Source organism: Trichomycterus rosablanca, chromosome 16 (assembly GCF_030014385.1).
Source record: "Trichomycterus rosablanca isolate fTriRos1 chromosome 16, fTriRos1.hap1, whole genome shotgun sequence".
NCBI lineage: Eukaryota > Metazoa > Chordata > Actinopteri > Siluriformes > Trichomycteridae > Trichomycterus > Trichomycterus rosablanca.
The window spans coordinates 17,734,536-17,760,278 of NC_086003.1; the positions used below are offsets into that span (position 1 = coordinate 17,734,536).

General features: G+C 42.3%; 1 protein-coding gene across 1 annotated transcript; it reads left to right on the forward strand.

Annotated features, from left to right (window-relative positions):
* Nucleotides 1–22,226, forward strand: LOC134330651 (proline-rich protein 7). The gene is made up of 2 exons (XM_063011865.1): nt 1–301; nt 21,451–22,226. The coding sequence occupies exons 1-2, from the start codon at nt 1–3 to the stop codon at nt 21,894–21,896; spliced, it is 747 nt and encodes a 248-aa protein (XP_062867935.1). The 3' UTR covers nt 21,897–22,226.
* Nucleotides 22,227–25,743: the final 3,517 nt, after the last annotated feature.

The window sequence follows — 25,743 nt, forward strand, 5'->3', positions numbered from 1 at the left end:
ATGGTGATGTCCCAGGGCACGTACACATTTCTGGCATGCTTTGCTGGGTTCTGGCTTGTTTGGGCCTTGATCGTCATGGTGTGCTGCTTCTGCAGCTTTGTGCAGCGTAAGCTGAAGTGGCGACGTGAGGAGAGGCTAAGGGAGCAGTGTCTGAGGACCCTGGAGATGGAGCCGCTGGAGTGTACAGGACCTGGATATTATCCAAGAGAGCCGCACCAGTTCTGCCCACCCCCTTCGGTGCTGTCTTCACAGGTGCCGGTACCTCACACTATCCCTCAAGGTGACTGGACCCCACCACAAGGTAGGCAGCTTTGAAAACGCTTTCGGTTTGTGGTCATTATATGTTACTGTTCATTTTAAGACTGTAATTAAAATATATCTCCAAAAAAAAATATCTCCAATGTCTTTTAAAAGACATTCTAGCATGCAAAAGCTACAATTACAGGTTTCCCTAGTCAATCAACAACTGTAATGTGTTAAGAAAATGATCAAAAGCATGGTCAAAACATCTTAGACTAGTCCAAAAGGCTTACTTTTCCATGGTGTTTAATGCGCTTTTGTCCTTTTTTAATCATTTTCTGTGAGCTACAGCACTTCACCTACTTTCAATGCAAATTTTAGTGTTCATTTGCAAATGTTGCTGTGCTTTCTCTAAACATTGCATTTACTCTGGTGTTTATGCAAGGACGGATTAAGGATAGTCTGGGCCCCTGGGCAAAGAGTTGTCCGTCATTATTAACAAACCTGAAAATAAAAGTAAGTTGGTCCACATGAGCAAGGTCTGGAGTGGAGTCAACTATAACAGAGAAGTATTTTGGCTAGGGCCCAAAAGCATGGCTAGGGGCCCCAAAAGCATGGCTAGGGCCCCCAAGAGGCCCTGGGGTCAAAGTCCCTAATAGTCAGAGGATCCTTAAAATGGAGGGCCTCGGAAATAAAAATCTATTGTATCATAAATGTTGATAGGCATCGCAAAATGTTTTGGGCCAGGGCCCCCCCCCCGGGGCCCCCTGACCTCAAGGGCCCCTGGGCGCTGTCCCCACTGGCCCGGTCAGTAATCCAGCCATGTATGGCACTGTCCCCGTCCTCCTAGCTCAAAGTTAATAAAAAGATTACTGTTAGGGGTCAAGATTTTCAAAGTGACCCGGAGAACATAAGTGGTTTTTTAGGCTTACAGGGAGAACAGAGGGCCAGAAGCTCGCCCGGACCGCACACGAGGCTCTCCTCTACGAGACGCACCGTATGGCACTGTCCCCGTCCTCCTAGCTCAAAGTTAAAAAAAAGTAACTGTTAGGGGTCAAGATTTTCAAAGTGACCCGGAGAACATAAGTGGTTTTTTAGGGTTACAGGGAGAACAAAAGGCCAGAAGCTCGCCCGGAACGTACAGGGGGCTCTCCTCTACGAGACGCACCGTATGGCACTGTCCCCGTCCTCCTAGCTCAAAGTAAAAAAAAAAGATTACTGTTAGGGGTCAAGATTTTCAAAGTGACCCGGAGAACATAAGTGGTTTTTTAGGCTTACAGGGAGAACAGAGGGCCAGAAGCTCGCCCGGACCGTACACGAGGCTCTCCTCTACGAGACGCACCGTATGGCACTGTCCCCGTCCTCCTAGCTCGAAGTAAAAAAAAAAAGATTACTGTTAGGGGTCAAGATTTTCAAAGTGACCCGGAGAACATAAGTGGTTTTTTAGGGTTACAGCGCAAACAAAAGGCCAGAAGCTCGCCCGGACCGTACACGAGGCTCTCCTCGACGAGACGCACCGTATGGCACTGTCCCCGTCCTCCTAGCTCGAAGTAAGAAAAAAAGTAACTGTTAGGGGTCAAGATTTTCAAAGTGACCCGGAGAACATAAGTGCTTTTTTAGGCTTACAGGGAGAACAGAGGGCCAGAAGCTCGCCCGGACCGCACAGGGGGCTCTCCTCTACGAGACGCACCGTATGGCACTGTCCCCGTCCTCCTAGCTCGAAGTAAAAAAAAAAGATTACTGTTAGGGGTCAAGATTTTCAAAGTGACCCGGAGAACATAAGTGGTTTTTTAGGGTTACAGGGAGAACAAAAGGCCAGAAGCTCGCCCGGACCGCACAGGGGGCTCTCCTCTACGAAACGCACCGTATGGCACCAAGGACGGATTAAGGATAGTCTGGGCCCCTGGGCAAAGAGTTTGGAGAATGAACGCTCCCCTTCACAATTTGTGATAGGTACAGTCAAAAAAAGTGCTATGTAGACATTTGGAAAGGTTGACTGTAAGTTCAAATTTATCATGGTTTTGAGCATTTTACTAGGACATTTTTCTTTTTCTGTTATGAATGATTTGTATTGTATCAATTCATCTGCCAGGCTCATGTTCAGATCTGAAGGATATGCTGCAGCGAGTGAGTTAGCCTTTAAAGTGAGCTCACTGTTGGACATATTGTCAGGCATGAAAAGAACATCAAATAGCTCAGTTAAGTGTGTGTATGCATTCAAACGGTGGTTGAGACAGGACACAAGTTTGTCAATGACAACATTGAAAGTTTCGATCCGAAACTTGTCCTTTCCGTTAAATGCTACACCTGGCTCTGCACTATCATCAGACATAATTTTGCGCTTCTTTGTACGCTGGAGGTCATGCCTGTACTCTTGGGAGACAGCAGTGGTGACATTTAAAGCTGCCCCTTCAAACACCTCAAAGTTATCTCTCTGTGCTGCCACAAAGTCTCGTAAAGACAAGAGAAGTTGTGTAGCTGTACATATGTCAATATCATGCTTCTGCAGCTGCAGGCTTGTGGCTTGGAACCTCTGTAGTATTGTGTCCCAGAAGTATGCCATGAAGGCCATCTCCAACGTGTCCAATTTGTCACAGAGTGCAGAGGCTTCACTTTGAGTTACACATCTCTCTTCCATATCTTTAGACATATCATTCAATGCCTCTCTCAGTTGTGCATAATATTTCCAAAGAGCCTTAGTTGACTCAGCTCGTGCGCTCCATCGAGTACCTGACAGTGATTTCAGTGTGAGTTTGATATCAGTATCACGGAAAACCTTTCCCCACCTGTGTGTAGATGATGCACAAAATGTGTACATTGCCTATACAAAGTCAAAAAAACTTCCAGCTTCTGGGCTACTGTCAACAGCATTGACACCAACTAAATTCAGTGAATGTGCTGCACAGGGGACATAACAAATCAAAGGGTTTCTTTGTTTAAGATGAGCTTGGACTCCATTGTACTTTCCCGACATGTTACTTGCATTATCATATGACTGGCCCCTACAGTTGGATAAGTCTAGGCCCAGATTCTCCACCATAGCAACGACACACTCTGCCAAACTGTCCCCACTATGGTTTTCAATAGGCTCAAAAGCTAGAAAACGCTCAACTACATGTCCGTCATTATTAACAAACCTGAAAATAAAAGTAAGTTGGTCCACATGAGCAAGGTCTGGAGTGGAGTCAACTATAACAGAGAAGTATTTTGGCTAGGGCCCAAAAGCATGGCTAGGGGCCCCAAAAGCATGGCTAGGGCCCCCAAGAGGCCCTGGGGTCAAAGTCCCTAATAGTCAGAGGATCCTTAAAATGGAGGGCCCTCGGAAATAAAAATCTATTGTATCATAAATGTTGATAGGCATCGCAAAATGTTTTGGGCCTCAAGGGCCCCTGGGCGCTGGCCCCACTGGCCCGGTCAGTAATCCAGCCATGTGTTTATGTCATAATTGTGAACAATAGAAGCCACACGGCTTTTGGTAACCTACTATTTACTTTTACCACCTGTCTAGGGATTTCTTGTAATGCTTAGTGTAGTCTGATAAAACCACCAGTCACTGGTGATATCACACTATACACCATGAATTAAAGACACTGGAATTGAACCCAGGCCCTTTTTGCTGTGAGGCAACTGTGCTACCCAGAGTACCACTATTCTGCCTTTATATTATCAATAGGATTTTAGAAATTGTTTGTTTTGTTTTTTATTAGGATTTTAACGTCATGTTTTACACTTTGGTTACATTCATGACAGGAACGGTAGTTACTCATTACACAGGTTCATCAGTTCACAAGGTTAAATCAAACACAGTCATGGATAGGGGTGGGTTTATAAAATCGATTTTTCGATTCGAATCGATCTTTATTTATTTATTTATTTACCAGCCAGTGTTTTTTCATTCAACGAGATCTGACCTGCACATCAGTTTAGCATGGCAGAAGCTCAAGTTATGACCACTACACAACTTTTTGCACTGATTTTCGCTCGGCGACGGGTCGGTGCTGGATTCGGGAGGAACTCGGTGTTCGCTCTGCGATCAAAACTCGGCTCTCAATCAATGTGAGAAACAGCGAGGGGAAACACAGGGGAGAGGTTGGAAACAGGTGGTGGAGCGCAATATAGTTTCTATCAGAATACATCAGCACACACGAGTTTTACAGTATTTCTGACCTGATCGTTCTCTACAAAACAAAATATTTATTAACCTCCAACTCACTATAGAACAAGCCATGCTGCTCGTGTTGCCAAATCCACTCAGATTCATTTATTTCATCAGCGCACAAACTTTCATCTCTCGCTACTTGTTGATGTGCATGTTTGGACGTGGTATCATTAAACCTTTCATCACTTCTCACGTGTGTTTTCGTGACAAAACGTAGTTTTGGAGACCAGAGAAGCTCGCCTGTGATTCCCCCTGGTGATAGATGGTGTAGTGTAAAACCCCCCATCGCCGATCAGTCGTGTAGTGTAAACGTGGCATAAGCTGTTCAACAGCCAGGTGTATGTTTACATTACATTTACAATGTTGTAGCGTGTCAGACATATAAAATAATAATAAAAAATGAATGTTACTGTTTTCTGTTTTGGATTAATTATTTATGTAAACAAAATACACAAATATTTTTAATAATGAGTGTTCTTTGTACAGTTATCACATTCGTTCTCTGAACATCTGTACATATTTAAACAAAACCTGTTAATGTATCTCAAATATGCCTAAATGTGTTGAATCGAAATTGAATCGAAAATCGAATCGAAAATCGAATCGAAAATCGAATCGAAAATCGAATCGAAAATCGAATCGAAAATCGAATCGAATCGGGACCTTGTGAATCGGAATCGAATCGATCCAGGAAATTAGTGGCGATACCCAGCCCTAGTCATGGTCAATTTAGTATCTCCAATTCACCTCACTTGCACGTCTTTGGACTGTGGGAGGAAACCGGAGCACCAGGAGGAAACCCACACGGACATGGGGAGAACATGCAAACTCCACACAGAAAGGACCCAGACTGCCCCACCTGGGGATCGAACCCAGGAACTTCTTGCTGTGAGGCGACAGTGCTACCCACTTAGCGACCATGCCTGCCCGATTTTAGAAATAAAAATGCATATGCACGCTTGGGTAATTATGCTCGAACAGTAGTGGTGGTGTTGTTGGCCTGTCGGACGTGTACATACAGACATTATTGGCCATGTTGGGTAGGGTTGAGTCCTTATGATAAATTGGCTTCTTGTCTATTCTGTGTTACACATTTCCAACAACATCCCAAATTCATTGTATGCCGTGCTCCCTGATTCACTAATTCACTGCATGTAATAAGCAGATGGAAATTGCTCACTGTTCACTAAAGTGGAAGAGCAAAGTGATTTCGGACAGAGCCTCAGTTTTCTTACAAACAACCTTGTACTACTTTAATGATTTTATTTCAATATTCAAATAAGATGTAAATAAAATCCAACATCTTACTATCCAAAACCGAAAGAGACAGAGCCGTCGGTTACACGTTTTAGTTATGGTCTTGATTAGTAAAGCTAAATTAATGAATAATTCATTTAAAGGGGAACAAATCCCTTCCCCATGAACCAGGGACAAGCAGATCCATATCTGTGTCTATATTGTTTTTTACATACCTGGTGGACAGGAAAGTTCAGAGGACTGCCTATAGTGGTGAACTGCAACTACATACGTCGTCATCACAATCCCTAATGTCCATATGGTCTAGGCCTAAGCCCAACAATGTATTGGAGCCCTATATGATAAGGACAAAAATGTAATGTCTGTGTAATACCATATGGTCAAGGCCTGGATGCCAAGTATGCCTATGCCAGGAGCCGGCTGTGATCAGACCCTCCTTTGTATGTCTCTTGTGCAATATCTAATATAAAGGTTCAACCAGACGTTGTTTGATCCACTAATAACATTATTTCAATAGTTTGATGCCTTAAGGAGCACAGTTGACACGTCATCCGATGTACCAAGCCTGAAATATTGGTTTGTTCTTTTCATGTAGGAAGTGCAGAAGAAAATATCTGCACCTCACTCAGGGCTGGCAGCACTAACCGAATTCTTTTAAGTATATCATGGTAACAGAGCACGGTGTGGGTGGTGAGTGGGCAGAAGAGCACAGCAGAGAGCTAGCATCAGTTAGAGTCGGGCTAATCATGTGCTCCCGTAGCCAGGCAGGCTGCCAGATACAGAGGACTCCTGGCCTGAAACAAAAATTATTTCTTTAAATAAGGGCCAGACACCCAGGACAGATGACCGCACATTAAGATTGGGGTTGAATAAGAAGTCAAGCAGTTCAGACGTCACAAATCAGGCTGAATGCAACCTTAAATAATGGACCTCTGTGAAGGTTTCACACTTGCTTGACAATCCAAACTCTGTACCCTGAAACACACCACACCACACCAACAGACTGCATTGAAGAACACAATTGTGTGTTCATACAGCAGTATATCAGCCGAAGAACAAAGAACAGAACTGTGGGCCTCCCTTTATACTGCTCTAGTCTCGTTACAGTTTCAGCACTGCCTCTAAAACTCAGGTGTAAGCCACTCGAACCAACCATTCTGTGGTAACTGTTGTTCCTTATCTGGCTTACAACATCTTGCAATGGTTTAACAATAGACATGTTGCTTATCTCTGTACTTTCCACTCCAGCTACACTTGCTCAAGCAATAATATGACTATGAGGATTTAATGCACAAGCATTAAAAGCACAGAAATTGAAAATGTTTTGCAAAATGCATCAAAACATGGAAGGATCTTAGTCTCTTTAAGTGTTTAGGTTGCCAGACACCAACGTACTTTTCATTGTAGAGGTAGACACTTTCAGTGTAGGGGGTTGGAGCAGTTCTTTCTCAGTGCAGATGCCCCATTAATGTACAACTCTCCTGTTTCTCTTACTGGGAGAAACTACTGGGAGATTCACTTGAAAGAGGCTCTGAATATTCTGCAATAACTCTTGCTAGGACGAAGCAATCTGAACGAAACAGCGTGTGCAGTATATGGAGCCTCGAACAAGCCAGGATGCCCCTGTGTCGGAGCGATGAGGTAGGCGCTAGATAACCGTCGCGACATTTTACCTCCGATTGCAACTTTTCCGGTGCATACCCTGTACCCCTTTACTCAGTCGCTCGACTTCTCATCAGGATGGTGTACAGCAGTGGTGATTTCTCTAAGACTGCAAGGGAAGCTCAGCTTCCCCTAAAATGTCAAAAATTAAATGGTCAAATATGTACAGTTGTGTTAACATTTCATTGACTACAAATGCGTTAGAACACGTTCATCTTGAAGACGAGTTCGTTCAGAATCAGCTACTTATCACAAATCGACTGACTCGATTTTGTTAACTTCTCATACATTCCCGTAGCGTCAATGCATTTGCCCGTAGAAGCTGAGCGTCTATTCACTTCAACGGGACTGCATGGAACGGTTTTTTTCATTGCTTCGAAACTCACCGGTCATTGGATAAATGCCACGATTTTGTCCCGCCCCCGGACGCTGAGTGTCTCTGGGGGTGAATGGAGCTGTGGGCGGGTCTGGATGCGGAGCTTCTGCAAGATGATTGGAGGATCAGTCGAAAGGCTGAATCCCGTTTTGATTGACAGCTATTTTGAGATCTACACGTCACTTAATCACTGGGAGCTTCAGTCCCATCGCAGATTTTGCGAGTAAAGTCGAAAGACAAACTGCAACCCATTTCTTGGTATTTGCTTGGTGAAATTACTTGACCATTTCCATTGTTCATTGTGTAAATAAAACACACTCATAGTATCTGTTTCAGGACACTGGTCAAGTCCCTGGAAAAGACGCCTACTTGGTACAGGCCATTTTCTTGAAAAGGAACGGAGGGCAGAATTTATGTATAAATAAATTGACAAATTTGATGATGTAAGCCGACAATGAGCTTCCCCTCTTTGAAAGACCAGCAGCCGCCACTGGTGTACAGTATTGAACAGCGCATCTTCATGATGCGAACCTATTGGGTCACCAATTTGTTTAAGCGTTTAAGCCTCGCACTGTGGAAGATTTGAAGGAAAACATCCTATGTGAAATTGCTGCTATTCATCTCGATATTCTTGCTGATACGTTCAGCAAGAACATGGAGTACCGCGTCGAAATGTGTCTGGCAGAACACAGAGATCACTTCCAACATTGCATGTAATGCAATCGATTACACATGCGTCAAGGTATGTAGCGTAATTTTTTGGTTCGGATCGCTCCATCCTAACGGGAGTTTCAACAGAATGTTCAATGCCTCTGTCGAATGAATCTCCCTGTACAATGTGGGCAACAAAAAACAGTCAAGCTCACTCTTGGGCTCACTCACAGGTAGTCACTGACCTTTTAAAGTTGATTTATTTTATATTATAAAACGGATAGTTCCGGTCCTAAAATCTGATTGGCTGAGCCGCGTTCGAAGCCGTTGTAAAATCCCCGATAAACGCACACCTAGGACCACCTCACATCATTCCATATTAATACGCCACTGAATAGAAAAAGTTAATGTTATTTTCGCCCTCATGTTGCCTAGCAACACTGTTAATCGAACTATTTTGCGTCGCGGAAGAACGCTTTATTGTAAGTTTATACACAATAAATACATTTATGAATTAAACATTTTTGTATTTATTATATTTTATGTTGACCGCCGTTTTATAAAAGCAATAAGCCACTCGAGACCGTGCATTACTGTTATGATTTTAGCACGGGGAAAGAAGTTTTAGGCACTCCGCTTCGCGTCGTGCCAAAAACGTCATCCCCGTGCTAAAATCACAGTAATGCACGGCCTCTCGTGGCTTATTGCTTTATTTAATGTTTGTCTATAGATATTACAAGAATGTATGCTTGATTTAATGCAAAAATGCAAATCTTGAGTTTCGTGCATGACTAAAATCTCATTTGTGTTCAGTCTTACATTTCCATGACAACATTCAAGGATTAAGAAGAAAGAAAAAAAAACCATTTCATTACAGTGGCCTACTCATTGAAAAATTCATTTCTGAGATGTATCAAGGCCAGATGGTCTATGGTAATCATAACATCATCAAGAGGTTTAGCCACATCTAAATTAAAACTGGAAAAAATAGAGCATATTTCATTTCTTAATGATGATTTTCTTAGTAAAACTTGGGTTATCGGCTTTTGGGACAGCACAGGTTTGTGTCCCTGTGGGGTAACTTTCTCTTTTATGGGTGAGAATGTGTAGTCTGATGTCCCCTGTCCACTTAGACACTCATCCATCTGTTTTGTCAGCTCTCTTAGGGCTGCAGATTTTGATTTGGTTTGTCTTCTTTTTTTTGTTTTATTTTCCATTATTTTGGCCACTAGTTATTTCATACTCTCCTTTTTGTTTATGACATTTAGCCAAAGTAGTGTTTTGCCTTTGTTAAGCTTCCTGCATATTGGTTCATCCTTCTCATTCTTGCAGGTATGGGGCTACACCTGCAGACACACCCCTTTTGGTCGCTCAGGAGGTGTAGCGGTAAAACACGTTAGCAAACCAGAGCTGACATTTCGAAACTCAGCTCTGCCATCCGGCTGGGCTGGGCGGCTACATGAACAACGATTGGCTTGTTCTTCATACAGAGTGGGGAGCCAGATAGGGACCTCTGCTGGCTGACTGACGGTGCCTGCACAGAGTCGAGGGATAATGTGATCAGGGTGTGGTTCTCAGTACACAAAGCTGATTCGCATTCGAACTCGCTTCGTGCAGGTAAAAAGATGCAGTAGGCTACTGCACACATGTCGGAGGGGGCGTGTGTCAGTCTCGCTCTCCTCAATCAGCAGTGGAGATCAGCATGAGTAAAGAGGAAGCGTAATACAATCGGGTAATTGGATACAAGAAGAACGCAAAAAAAAACAACACACCCCTTTTAACTTAATATCACCCTTATAAAGGATGGTCAAGTCCCACATAAAACACAGATATTACTGAAGCTTAAAAGGCCGGTAAAGTGTAGCATGTGAGACACAACAGGTACATTTCAGTAAGCTTTCATCTTTCACTATTGTAAAAACATAAGAACAGTGCCCTGCACAATTAAGTTAAAGATAGGAGCAGAAGCCCACATTCTTTTTATCTGGCCTCAATAAATAAGGTTTATCTTGTCTCTCAACTAAATTAAATCTTATTTAGCGTGTTTTGAATTGAGGATCACCTTGTAATGGTGCAGAGTGTGCAGAAAGTGTTATGACTTGTTCTACAGTACAAGGACATCTGTTTTATTATACAGTCTGTGGAATAATGTTGTAATGTGTTGTAATAGTGCAGCATGGTTAAAGTATAAATGAAACTTATACACCAGATGAGAACATTTGGATATAAAAGGCCAGTAAATTACATCTGGGTTCATAATATTTCCCCCATAGGGATCAATGAAGGAATCTTATCTTAAAATACAGAGAGGCCCAAAAATGTGTACACAAGCTTTAATGCAAATATATTTCATGTTAAAATTAGGGCTGTCAAACGATAAAATTTTTTAATCGCGATTAATCTCAGAATTTCATATAGTTAATCGCGATTAATCGCATAAAAAAAAAAAATCTGTGTAAATGTTATAGAAAACAAGGATTTTTAAGTGAAATGTTACAATTAAAATGGTGAACACATTTTATGCTAAATGTACTGATGTTAAAAACTGCTGGGACAAGAGAAAACTGTAAGGGAGTTTATTCACTCACATATTAGGCAGTAAATGTCAGATTGTAGGTTAGAATTTCTCCATCAGCAAACACTGTAGATCAGCGGTGCTTCAGGTGGGATAAGGCGTAGTTATTGTAACAGACTTTTCCGTGGTTGTATCGTGACAATGGTTTGATGGACGTTTCTACACGAAGTGAGTGTGTTTTGACCCTTTGGGGCTTCCATAGTTCATGAACTAACGTGCTTGACTCAGCTTTCCGGTATTCGGCACAGAAGAAGAAGTTAATTAAGTGTAATAAAGTGTTCTGCTCCCGACAACTTGTGAATATAGCATGTATTTATTTCTTTATTAAGCAAGTACATCACTACGACGATCGGTTACATTATGTTAACAAACCGCAAATGAAAAACGGTGGCAAGTCCGACATTAAAATGTTTGTTCTACCAGTCAAGTGTCAACATGAACTAGAATCTGCGTTAACGGCACTATTTTTTTTAATCGCGTTAAATTGAGGTCGCGTTAATGCGTTATTATCGCGTTAACTTCGACAGCCCTAGTTAAAATATGTAGTAGTGGTTATTAATGGCTCTTTTGCCTCTCTATGCATTTTCTCCCTTTTTTTCTCCTGATTTTTAGCGCGTCCAGTTTTTACCCGATTGCGTTATGCTTCCTCTCTACTGGTGCTGACCTCCGCCCCGAGAGCGAACTGACACACTCACCCTCTGACACGTCAGCAGTAGCCGACTGCATCTTTTCACCTGCACGAGGCGGGTTCATATGCGAATCGGCCTTGTTCACGGAGAGCCACACTCTGATTGCATTATTCCTCTACTTTGTGCAGACGCCATCAATCAGCCAGCAGAGGTCATAATTGCACCAGTTATGAGGTCCCTATCCGGCTCCCTCCCTGGATGAACAACAGCCAAACATTGTTCATATAGCCGCCCAGCCCAGACGGATGGCAGAGCTGAGATTCGATACGGTGTATTCGAAATCCCAGCTCTGGTGTGCTAGCGTATTTTACTGCTGCGCCACCTGAGCGGCTTCAGTGCCTCTTTTTAAAATCCAAATCGTAAAAGCTGTTGGTCAAGGGTTCATTAAAAAAGTTAAAATAGATAAAATCTCAAGGATAAACATGCACATTGCTGTGAAAGGAACAATACTTAGTAGTAATTGCCCTTTTGTTATTGCATGTTTGTCACACTAAAGTATTTCAGATCATTAAACAGAGACATAATGCTACATAAAGGGAAGAACATTTTGTACTGAGTTTAACAGTGTTATCCAATGCCCATATAACCCATGTAAAAAAATCATGCACGAATTGTGATATCCTTGAATCAAATGCCTCTGTGCTTTATTTATGATTAATGCTCTTGAGCTTTGAGGGTCATTTTAAATACCAGCCTTGCAGAACAGCTTGTAGTTCGGTGTGCATTGTGTTGTCTGGTGTTGTGTAATCACCTGCACAATCTGCGAGGCTTTCGTTTCTGCCAATTCTTTTGCTGGCATCTTTTGGATTTTTTGCTGGGACACCAGTTGACAGCTTGTCAATGTTGGAGCGTGCCGCCACATGGGATCCATCCATCATGCATGGGAGTGGCTGCCCACCTTTGTTCTCCGCCGCCGGTGGAGTACCCTGCCTGTCTTTTCTTCTTAAAACTTGGGTTATCAGCTTTTGGGACAGCATAGATTTGTGTCCCTGTGGTGCAAACATTGGCTACTAGTTATTTCATACTTTCCTTTTTGTTTGGGGCCCTTGAGTCGAAGTAGTGTTCTGCCTTTGTTAAGCTTCCTGCATATCGGTTCATTCTTCCCATATCACAAGGGCGGCACGGTGGGTGGCACTGTCGCCTCACAGCAAGAAGGTCCTGGGTTCGATCCCCAGGTGGGGCGGTCTTGGTCCTTTCTGTGTGGTTTCCTCCCACAGTCCAAAGACATGCAAGTGAGGTGAATTGGAGACACTAAATTGTCCATGACTGTTTACCACTGCTTTATCCTAATCCCGGTCGCTGTTGGTCTGATTCACTGGGCGAAAGGCAGGAAACACCCCGGACAGGTCAGCAGTCCATCACAGGGCGGTTTTAGGATAAGTAAGGCTTATATAAAACAGGTTTGGCTAATATCAAGCCTGGTGGTGTACAGTTAGCTAAATTAGTGTACAATGCTTCTAAACTTGGATCTGTTGAAACTGAAGTCAACAGTTAGCTCTTATTTGTGCGCTGAGCCAACCAGTGTGACTCACTAACATAGTGAATATTCCATTTTCATTAACCGCTTTATCCTGGACAGGTATTCAGGTGTATCTTTATTCAGATGTTCAGCTGTACCAAATTGCTAACCTTATATAAATTAATTGTAACTTTTAAAGCAATAGCTTGTTTCATGAATCCAGCCTCCGGGAGCACATGGTTGGAATGGTTTTGTTTAGTGCTCAAGGGATTTAAGGACTGGCTGTGGATGATTCAGTGGTGGCTATTTTGATGGTTATGCTGTTCATGATTTTTTTTTTTTAATGCATTTTCTCCCCTTTTTAGCGCGTCCAATTGCCCGATTGCGTCATGCTTCCTCTCCACCAATGCCGATCCCTGCTCTGATTGAGGAGAACGAAGCTAACCCACGCCCCCTCCGACATGTGGGCAGGATGCCGTATGCATCTTATCACCTACACTTTGACGAGTGCAGTGCAGCTCAGCGTTGTGTACGGAGAGACACACCCTGAGAGCACTCAACAGGCCAATCGTTGTTCATGTGGCCACTCAGCCTAAGCCGGCAGGCAGAGCTGAGATTCGATACAATGTATTCGAGATCCCAGCTCTGGTTCCAGCGTGTGTTTTTACCGCTGCGCCACCTGAGCGACCATGCTGTTCATGAGTTTGATGGTACTTTGTATCTGATTGGTAGTTATGTTGTTTGGTCAAGAATCATGTATTGTAGTGATGGCACGGTGGCTTAGTGGGTAGCGCTGTCGCCTCACAGCAGGCGGTCCTGGTCCTTTCTGTGTGGAGTTTGCATGTTCTCCCCGTGTCTGTGTGGGTTTCCTCTGGGTGCTCCGGTTTCCACCCACAGTCCAATGACAATGCAAGTGAGGTGAATTGGAGATACAAAATTGTCAATGATTGTGTTTGACATTAAAAACATTAGAATCATAATAAATAATAAATAAATAAACCTACAAATGAATCGTGCATTGTATGTCAATGCCAAAGAGGTTTAAACCACAGGTGCACAGCAGTTGACAAATTAAACAGTTCCCAGCATGTGTATCCAGGACAGAAAGGGAAACCGATCCATCACAGGCATCACACACTTAATTACTGACACACTCACACTAGGGTGTTTAAAAACTTTAGTCTAATGGCAGAAAAGTACTAATGTGAATGGATAAGGAATTCAAGAGTAGATTCAAGAGCAGGAGAACTGCCTGTTTAACGAGTATGAAGATTGTTTTTCAAGGTGCCTGCAATAATGTCTGTGCATAATATTCAGAACATGCTGTTCAGCTGTACATAAATCACAGATGAGTCTGTGAACCGCAATCTATGTACTATACAATGTGTTCAAAATAATAACTTCACCTTTGATGAAGAATCTATTTAGCACGCTATTAATTACAGTGTAATTAAGGCAAGGCAAGTTTATTTGTATAGCATTCAAAGTGCTTTACATAAGGAAAAATCTAGAACCTCAGAAAGACTTCTTGCAAACATTTAGCAGCAGCGTTCTGAATGAGCTGTAACTGTTTAATGGTCTTTTTGGGAAGTCCATTTAAGAGACCATTACAATAGTCCACCCTACTGGAGATAAAAGCATGGATCAGCTTCTCTAGGTCTTGTTGGCACACTAGACCCTTGAGTTTGGCTATATTTCTAAGATGGTAGAAGGCTGTTTTGGTGATGGTTTTAATATGGCTGGTGAATGTGAGATCTGAGTCTATTAGAACGCCAAGATTTCGGACTTGGTCTTTGGTTTTTAGAGCCCGGGAACTGAGGTGTTCACTGACACTAATCCTCTTCTCTTTTAAGACACAGCCACTCTTCCCTGGACCCACCATGACCCTGACCGGGGTAAAGCTGTGTTAAAACATAAATAAATAAATAAACAAATGACAGTGTCCTGTTCTCTGACAAAGACATATCAGAAACCTGCTCAGGTCAGGTCAAGGGAACTCTTCTGCTGTGTGGTGGGGGGAGGGAGGAGTGCATAACATCACCTGTTCCTTTAATTTGCATGTGAAGTCATTTTTTATTAACTACTTACTATTCACATTACTTACTATCCATCAGTCATACAGTTTCCTCACACCAAGCACTTTATCCAGTACACCAGCGGAGGGGTCGAACATTTATTGATTATAAGCTACTCGCACCACCAAGATGAAGTTGGTGGGAATTCAGGTACTGACTGTAGCACATCTGTTGCTTTGTACACTTTGTCACCACCCAAATCCTATTTATTAGTAGATTTATTTGTTCAGTATTCTGGCTCTATTATTTTTTTCCCATAAAATTAAGTGTATAAATGAATAAATATAGAGACAAACTAAGACTAGATGGAAGTATAGAATGCTAGCCATCTTATTTACAGTGTATCACAAAAGTGAGTACACCCCTCACATTTCTGCAGATATTTAAGTATATCTTTTCATGGGACAACACTGACAAAATGACACTTTGACACAATGAAAAGTAGTCTGTGTGCAGCTTATATAACAGTGTAAATTTATTCTTCCCTCAAAATAACTCAATATACAGCCATTAATGTCTAAACCACCGGCAACAAAAGTGAGTACACCCCTAAGAGACTACACCCCTAAATGTCCAAACTGAGCACTGCTTGTCATTTTCCCTCCAAAATGTCATGTGACGCGTTAGTGTTACTAGGTCTCAGGTGTGCATAGGGAGCAGGTGTGTTCAATTTAGTAGTACAGCTCTCACACTCTCTCATACTGGTCACTGAAAGTTCCAACATGGCACCTCATGGCAAAGAACTCTCTGAGGATCTTAAAAGACGAATTGTTGCGCTACATGAAGATGGCCAAGGCTACAAGAAGATTGCCAACACCCTGAAACTGAGCTGCAGCACAGTGGCCAAGATCATCCAGCGTTTTAAAAGAGCAGGGTCCACTCAGAACAGACCTCGCGTTGGTCGTCCAAAGAAGCTGAGTGCACGTGCTCAGCGTCACATCCAACTGCTGTCTTTGAAAGATAGGCGCAGGAGTGCTGTCAGCATTGCTGCAGAGATTGAAAAGGTGGGGGGTCAGCCTGTCAGTGCTCAGACCATACGCCGCACACTACATCAAATTGGTCTGCATGGCTGTCACCCCAGAAGGAAGCCTCTTCTGAAGTCTCTACACAAGAAAGCCTGCAAACAGTTTGCTGAAGACATGTCAACAAAGGACATGGATTACTGTCCTATGGTGTGATGAGACCAAGATTAATTTGTTTGGTTCAGATGGTCTCAAGCATGTGTGGCGGCAATCAGGTGAGGAGTACAAAGATAAGTGTGTCATGCCTACAGTCAAGCATGGTGGTGGGAATGCCATGGTCTGGGGCTGCATGAGTGCAGCAGGTGTTGGGGAGTTACATTTCATTGAGGGACACATGAACTCCAATATGTACTGTGAAATACTGAAGCAGAGCATGATCCCCTCCCTCCGGAAACTGGGTCGCAGGGCAGTGTTCCAGCATCCCCAAACACACCTCTAAGACGACCACTGCTTTATTGAAGAGGCTGAGGGTAAAGGTGATGGACTGGCCAAGCATGTCTCCAGACCTAAACCCAATAGAACATCTTTGGGGCATCCTCAAGCGGAAGGTGGAGGAGCGCAAAGTCTCGAATATCCGCCAGCTCCGTGATGTCGTCATGGAGGAGTGGAAAAGCATTCCAGTGGCAACCTGTGAAGCTCTGGTAAACTCCATGCCCAGGAGAGTTAAGGCAGTTCTGGGAAATAATGGTGGCCACACAAAATATTGACACTTCAGGAACTTTCACTAAGGGGTGTACTCACTTTTGTTGCCGGTGGTTTAGACATTAATTGCTGTATATTGAGTTATTTTGAGGGAGGAATAAATTTACACTGTTATATAAGCTGCACACAGACTACTTTTCATTGTGTCAAAGTGTCATTTTGTCAGTGTTGTCCCATGAAAAGATATACTTAAATATCTGCAGAAATGTGAGGGGTGTACTCACTTTTGTGATACACTGTATATGAGCCATTCATATTTATGGTAGTAAAAGATTTATAATTTAGCTATATTAGTGTGTAACATGATATGTAATAAATAGGGCCCTACTAAATTCAAGGGAAAATGTGCTTAATTTCACAGACCTCGTTTTTCAAAAATCACAGATTACACGGCTTTAAAGTAAAAAAGTGCCACATTTCATGCCAATCATTAAATTACACTCATAAATTGAATTATAATATAGAATCAATACACAGCACAGCTACCATAATAGCGTCCTCTCAAAAACGAATGTCCGTGTTTTTAAAAAAATTTTTTTATTATTATTTATTAATTTTTTTTATAATTTTTATCTATTTTTCCCCACTTTTCCCCCCCAATTTTTCTCCCCTATTCTAGTCGTGTCCAATTACCCTGATTGCGTCCTCTATACTGTTTCAACCATTCACGCTGACTGAGGATGCCTCTCAACTGACTTGCACGTACAGTCAGTACAGACTGAATTTTTCACCTGCACAAGTCGAGTTCATACACTAATGGATGCTGTGTACAGAGGGCCACACCCCCATCAGCATTATTCCTCAGCCCTGTGCAGGCGCCATCAGTCAGCCAGCAGGGGCCACAGTTGTACCAGTTATGAGGACCTATGATCCGACTCTCTACCCTCTAACCCTGAACAAAAGCCAATCGTTGTTCATGCTGCCGCCCAGCCTAGTCGGAGAGGTAGAGTCGACATTCGATGCGATGCATTCAGAACTCTGGTGCACTAGTGTACTTTAGCGCTGCGCCACCTGAGCGGCCGAATGTCTGTGTTTTAACACACTATTCTTCGACATCTTGGACGTTTTGTCTAACCAATTGCTTATGTAACCGAGCATATTTAGAGTTTGCTGCGTTTATAAAGAATGAAATAAACTGTACCGTACACAAACTATCGCAGTAAGTCATCCGGGTTCTTTTCACGCACTACGTATTCACATACACTACCTGCTCTCGCGTACTATTTAGTTTGGAAGTATGCGATTTCGGACCCAGCCTTAGTCAGAACACTAGTCTGTTAGACTACTGTACTTGCCGTTTGATTGCTAGGATCACCTCAAATTGCATATTGCGCCGCTACATGAATGAAAAATGTTAAATCGCTGAACACAAACCTTACATTTTGACTTTTACAGCAAATCGCATATTACACGGGAAACTGCTCATTTCACGGGAGACGGCTCATTACACGGTCCGTGAGGCGATTTTCACGGCCATAAATTAGGTAGGGTCTTAGTAATAAATAAATGAAAATGAAGTCAAGAGTCAAGAGAGGTTTATTGTCAATTTAGCTATATACAAGTACATATTGAAACGAAACAACGTTCCTCCAGGTCCAAGGTGCAACATAGAACAAAAAGTGCAAGACAGTACAGTACAGTGCAGGTAGACAACAGTACAATAATACGAGAATGCTTAAAATAAATAAAGGAAGACAAGACTAGAGACAAGTGTTGGTTAGTACATGGTACTGAGTAAATAATGGTGAGGTAGATTATACACAAGTTATGTGTATCAGTCAAGAAGTGTGCAAATCAATCAGAAGTGTGCAAAGTGGGGGGATGTTACCTCTAAAAAACTGGTTTTCTTAATACTACAACCATTGTGCTTTACTGTCATGGTAACTTTCCAGTTTTCATTTCGACATGTCATGACTTGCATCTGTTATTATTAATTTTCGGGGCAAGGAAGGTCTGTGAGACAAGTCAGTCCCTGCTACCACAGTGTTACAGTGGCTACAAACAACCAAATCATGCCACTGCTGCTACTTTACGCCTACAGTTCATGAGCTAAAAAAAAGTCCACCAAATTAGTCCCTGTAAAATAGTTGTTCAAATTCGTACATTATCCATATACCACTGTTTTATCCTGATGAGGCCTGCAATAGGTTTGGAAATCCATTACAGGGCACCACACACACACTCATTGACTCCTAGATGCCAGGTAAAACTGTCAATCCACCTTCTGTTCATTTTAATTCTGTGTTTGTATGATTTGTGTAAATCTTATTCATTTAAAGTAAAGTCACCCAAGAAGGATGGGCCCTGCTAAGTCTGGTTCCTCTCAAGGTTTCTTCCTGTCATTTTAAGGGAGTTTTTCCTTGCCACTGTCGCCCTCGGCTTGCTCAACAGGGGTTTTTGTATTTGTTAGTTCTGGATTTTGTAAAGTTGCTTTGAGACAATGTCTATTGTAAAAAGCGCTATATAAATAAATTTGACTTGACTTCTGCACATATTGTTGATGCCTGGACATATTGCAGAGTCATGACAGAGTCAAGTCTTTGGCCCCTAAGAACTAAGTATACAACAGTGTGAGATTACAAATGATAATAGAACTCCTGGGTTCTTTTAGGCTTTTTATCTATTAGTTCCAGTAGGGATAATTGTGCTCTGCTGTGTATTTTGTTTACATTTAAGAAGAAACTTACAGTTTACCTAAATGGGTTAAGATTACAGGAATGCAAATAAAAAAACTGCATTCAAACATCACAGTTCTTGGTATATAATAATAATAGTATGTTCAAATTATATAGCACCTTTCACATACCTAAGGACACTTTACAGAGTAAATATTAGAGAAAAGAACATATTACATCATAAAAGAACACAGCAAAACTAACACAGAGAATAACATGCAGTAAAGAGGAAAGTTTTTAGCTGACCTTTGAAGGAAGAGATGGAGAATTATTAAGAGCAGTGTTCACATACACATACACTGATCAGGCATAACATTATGACCAGTGATGGCATAGTTACCTTGAAAAAGTAATCTGATTACTGATTACTGATTACTCCTTTAAAAAGTAACTTAGTTACTTTATGGATTACTTGATTTTAAAAGTAACTAAGTTAGATTACAAGTTACTTTATTAGTTATATAATGTGGAATATTTCAAAGATATTCCTTTGCAATACTTTATCATTTGGCTGCCAACTTGTGTGTACTGATGAGACTCAATTGAATCCCTCCCAGAACATGCCAGTGTGAATGCATGGAAAACAAATTTTAATTTTCTTTCAAGAATATGATACAGACTGACCAACACTATTCAGCTAAATCAGCATTGAAAATTGACTTTACTTTTAATAGCCTTCTACAATGCTGGAGCTTCTTAAAACGGAAGATTTTCTTTTAAATAGAAGTGTTATTTACCTGCTATTAAATTGTTTTCCAACAAAATCCGCCCAATTTGGCGGATAAACGCCCAATCTGGCAACACTGGAATGCGCAGAGCCAGCTGGCGCTTTTACTCGTAGCGCGCCACGAATACTACTAAATAGTACTACTGTACTTCTGTAATGGTGTTGGTGGGTGACATTTATGTTGAGTGTATTACTGCACTGTTTTGGTGAAGAACTACTCATCTGAGGTGCGCTGCTCCTGCCTGCAGAAATGCTTCCGCAAAAAAATCGCCGGCAAAGCGGTGGTGGGGGAAGCCAGAGGGGTGGCCGGAGATTACTTTATGGTGGTCATGGCAACCACTGGCCACCCCCTGGCTCCACCCCTGCCAAGAAGAAAGCAAAAATATCTTTTCACTAAGGAAAATGACAAAAATAGTAACGCACAGTAATTTGGATAAGTAACTTTAATCTGATTACTGGATTGGAAATAGTAACGCGTTAGATTACTCGTTACTGAAAAATGTGGTCAGATTAGAGTAACGCGTTACTAAGTAACGCGTTACAGACCATCAGTGATTATGACCACCTTCCTAATTGACTGGTCTGCGCCTATGCAGCCCTTTATGCAACAAACTGCAATGCACTGTGTATTCTTATACTTTTCTATCAGAACCAGCTTTAACGTCTTCAGCATATTGAGCTACAGTAGCTCGTCTGTAGCAGCCTTTGCTCCCCACGTGCATCAATGAGCCTTGGCCACCCATGACCCTGTCGCCGGTTTACCACTGTTCCTTCTTTGGACCACTGCAGACCGGGAACACCCCACAAGATCTGCAGTTTTGGAGATGCTCTGACCCAGTCGTCTAGCCACCACAATCTGGCCCTTGTCAAACTCGCTCAAATCCTTACGCTTGTACATTTTTCCTGCTTCTAACATATCAACTTTGAGGATAAAATGTTCACCTGCTGCCTAATATATCCCACCCACTAACAGGTGCCGTGATGAAGAGATAATCAGTGTTATTCCCTTCACCTGTCAGTGATCATAATGTTATGCCTGGTCAGTGTATACATACTGTATAAACTAGCTATGTTAATAGATAAATCCTGCTGTGATTGGTCAGTTTTATGTTCCTGTATTATTCTTAGTTTTATTACTGACTTTTAAACGTTATTTTGTTTTCTTTCTAACCCACTTTCAGCTCTCTCGGTGGACAATGATGCCTGTGGGAAACCGCCTTGCTATGAGGAGGCAGTTCTGATGGAAGATCCTCCTCCCCCCTACAGTGAGGTTCTTGCTGATCCCAGAGGAGGAACCTACACTAAACCTGTGCTGCGGCCCTCCAGGCAGCACCAGGAGTCAGAGACCAGAAAGACGGCCCCTGTAACCGTGTTCCCGGAGCGCGGCTACTCGTCACTGATTCGCCTGCCTTCGGCCAGGCGGTGGGACTCGCTGGACCACCTGCTCTCCAGTGTGGACCTTAATCACAGTACCTTGACACTGGAGCCGCACTCTTCGGCCATGGCCACAATGCCACGCGATGGTCGCAATCACATGGACTTCGGCCTTCGCAGCCTCCGGCCCCTGGATCACAGCTATGCACTGCCCACGGCCTTCCCGCTTCTGGGTCGAAGTACAGCAGTGTGAACGTTTCTGTACAGTCCTTCTGCTGTTCAGGGGCCTCTGATTTAATTTTTTGAAGGCAGTGATTGAGTTATTTTTGTCAAATAAACCTCAAAGGACTGAAAGGACCATTCAGTTTTTCTTTTTACTGTTTTCCTCAGATTTTGAAGATTGTATTACAGATGTATCTATTCATCTTCTTTTCTTACTCATTCTCTTAACGCTCGCTGTGGCGTCACTGCCTGATGCAGAGCACTAGCTATTATGTGAGCATTGTTGCCATGGTTTCAGGCCTCTTATCCTCACTTTTTGTCTGCCTTGAACTGATGTAACACGAACAGGATTTAAAATTTGGTGTTGTCAACTACAAGACCACGGCATAGCAAAAAATACAGAAATAAAATGAATAATAGTTTGGATTGTAGCCATATGGTAGTCTGGTATGCTGACGGGGTCAGTAGAGTGGGTGGTAAGGATTGTTTGGGTACATTTAATTGCTTACAAAACACAGTTAGCTTACAAGTTATTGGCACCCTTGAAAAAAAACAAAGCCAATATTTAGCATTAAATGGCTTTACAATGGGCATTAAATAGTAATATATTTTCTTCTCATGCACATTGAGGAGGACTGTTAATGGCAAGAATATTTTCAATAATTGGAGATTTGTAGACTTGCAAGGTTTGCCAGAAAACTCTTTTGTCATCATAACATTTTGCTAGAATCTCCAAGACGCTACTGGAACAAACACTCAAAAAGGGTTTGCAGGAAAAATAAAGGCTGGTTATTTAGAAAGGAACTTAATACCCTGTGTTTAGAATGGTAAAGAATCTGAGGTGTTTTGATGTTTTTTATTCCAGTGCCCTGAACACAATAATGGAATAAAATAGCCTTCATGAACTCCATAAAGTACCAGGAGATTTGAAATAACAATCTGGCTGCCTTTGCCAAGAAGCTTCTAGCTTATAAACCACAAAGATATTTTATTAATCTGGCTATGTGACAAAATCCTTTACAACATCAAGGCTAATATCAAAAAGCAAATGCACAGCTAGTCAGTACACTATTGTTTGAAAGCATATACAGCATAACAAAGCTACCGGGATCCTAACCCATGCCACAGAGCCAGCATTGACTATAGACCAGGAAAGCTTATTTTTTATACTTCGTACCTCATACATTGTGGATTTTGCACATTTATATTTGTAGTCATGCAGGAAATATTTTTATCCTCATCACTGAGAAGTCAGTCTTTGTTAAAAAGCAAGTAGATGTTTTTTTGTAGTTGGGGGATCATTAATTACTATTCCCTAATCCCAAAATAAAGCATCACTGACCAACATAGTTTAATAGGCTTAATTTAGATGTATCAATTTTTTTTTTCTTAAAACGATTTTCTACAAATGCACAGTTACTTTATATTTGATAAATGTATTAATGTAAAAAATCAGATTAAAATAGTGATGGTAAACCTTTTACTTTTTAAAGTTTTCGGAAAACTTTGTACATAGATATTACTGGACTGCCCCTCATGCACAGAATGTGTAAGGTCTAGCTACGGATTATATATATATACAGTGTATCACAAAAGTGAGTACACCCCTCACATTTCTGCAAATATTTTATTATATCTTTTCATTGGACAACACTATAGACATGAAACTTGGATATAACTTAGAGTAGTCAGTGTACAGCTTGTATAGCAGTGTAGATTTACTGTCTTCTGAAAATAACTCAACACACAGCCATTAATGTCTAAATGGCTGGCAACATAAGTGAGTACACCCCACAGTGAACATGTCCAAATTGTGCCCAAAGTGTCAATATTTTGTGTGACCACCATTATTATCCAGCACTGCCTTAACCCTCCTGGGCATGGAATTCACCAGAGCTGCACAGGTTGCTACTGGAATCCTCATCCACTCCTCCATGATGACATCACGGAGCTGGTGGATGTTAAACACTTTGAGCTCCTCCACCTTCCACTTGAGGATGCGCCACAGGTGCTCAATTGGGTTTAGTCCATCACCTTTACCTTCAGCTTCCTCAGCAAGGCAGTTGTCATCTTGGAGGTTGTGTTTGGGGTCGCTATCCTGTTGGAAAACTGCCATGAGGCCCAGTTTTCGAAGGGAGGGGATCATGCTCTGTTTCAGAATGTCACAGTACATGTTGGAATTCATGTTTCCCTCAATGAACTGCAGCTCCCCAGTGCCAGCAACACTCATGCAGCCCAAGACCATGATGCTACCACCACCATGCTTGACTGTAGGCAAGATACAGTTGTCTTGGTACTTCTCACCAGGGCGCCGGCACACATGCTGGACACCATCTGAGCCAAACAAGTTTATCTTGGTCTCGTCAGACCACAGGGCATTCCAGTAATCCATGTTCTTGGACTGCTTGTCTTCAGCAAACTGTTTGCGGGCTTTCTTGTGCGTCAGCTTCCTTCTGGGATGACGACCATGCAGACCGAGTTGATGCAGTGTGCGGCGTATGGTCTGAGCACTGACAGGCTGACCTCCCACGTCTTCAACCTCTGCAGCAATGCTGGCAGCACTCATGTGTCTATTTTTTAAAGCCAACCTCTGGATATGACGCCAAACACGTGGACTCAACTTCTTTGGTCGACCCTGGCGAAGCCTGTTCCGAGTGGAACCTGTCCTGGAAAACCGCTGTATGACCTTGGCCACCATGCTGTAGCTCAGTTTCAGGGTGTTAGCAATCTTCTTATAGCCCAGGCCATCTTTGTGGAGAGCAACAATTCTATTTCTCACATCCTCAGAGAGTTCTTTGCCATGAGGTGCCATGTTGAATATCCAGTGGCCAGTATGAGAGAATTGTACCCAAAACACCAAATTTAACAGCCCTGCTTCCCATTTACACCTGGGACCTTGACACATGACACCAGGGAGGGACAACGACACATTTGGGCGCAATTTGGACATGTTCACTGTGGGGTGTACTCACTTATGTTGCAGATATTTAGACATTAATGGCTGTGTGTTGAGTTATTTTCAGAAGACAGTAAATCTACACTGCTATACAAGCTGTACACTGACTACTCTAAGTTATATCCAAGTTTCATGTCTATAGTGTTGTCCCATGAAAAGATATAATGAAATATTAGCAGAAATGTGAGGGGTGTACTCACTTTTGTGATACACTGTATATATATATTTATTTATTTATTTTATTTATTTATTTTTTTGTTTATGCATTTTCTCCCGACTTTTAGCGCGTCCAATTGCCTGATTGCGTCATGCTTCCTCTCCACTAATGCTGGCCCCGGCTCTGATTAAGGAGAACGAAGCTAACCCACGCCCCCTCTGACACGTGGCTGTATGCATTTTGTCACCTACACCAGACGAGATCAGCTGCAGACCACCTCTGTGTACGAAGAGACACACCCTGATCAGCACACTCTCTCCACGTCTCCAGGCAGGCACCATCAATCAGCCAGCAGAGGTTGTAGTTGCATCAGTCATCTGTCACCTGCTCAATACCCCGCCCCTATATGAACAACAGGCCAAATGTGGCCACTCAGCCCAGCCGGATGGCAGAGCTGAGACTCGATACGATGTATTCAAGATCCCAGCTCTGGTGTGCTAGCGTGTGTTTTTACCACGGCGCCACCTGCGCCGCCACCTTGCAGACAATATTGCTCTAAAACTGACCTTTGTAGAAAGTTCCTGATCACAATTCTTGACATGCCTAAGGAGCCCTAAGTTTATTAAAGCCAAACTGTGCACATGCTACTAATACTGTTATTTTTATAATGAAATAGTTAATCAAACATAAACCAACTGTGCATTAACATTTCGTTAAAGGTCGAATTTAACTATTATAATTTACCAGAATATGTAATTGTGTGCC

Excerpts from the sequence above, each read along its gene's own strand:
- LOC134330651 (XM_063011865.1), top strand. The coding sequence starts at position 1 with ATGGTGATGTCCCAGGGCACGTACACATTTCTGGCATGCTTTGCTGGG. Across the intron at positions 302-21,450 it reads TGACTGGACCCCACCACAAG|CTCTCTCGGTGGACAATGAT; the intron begins GTAGGCAGCTTT and ends ACCCACTTTCAG.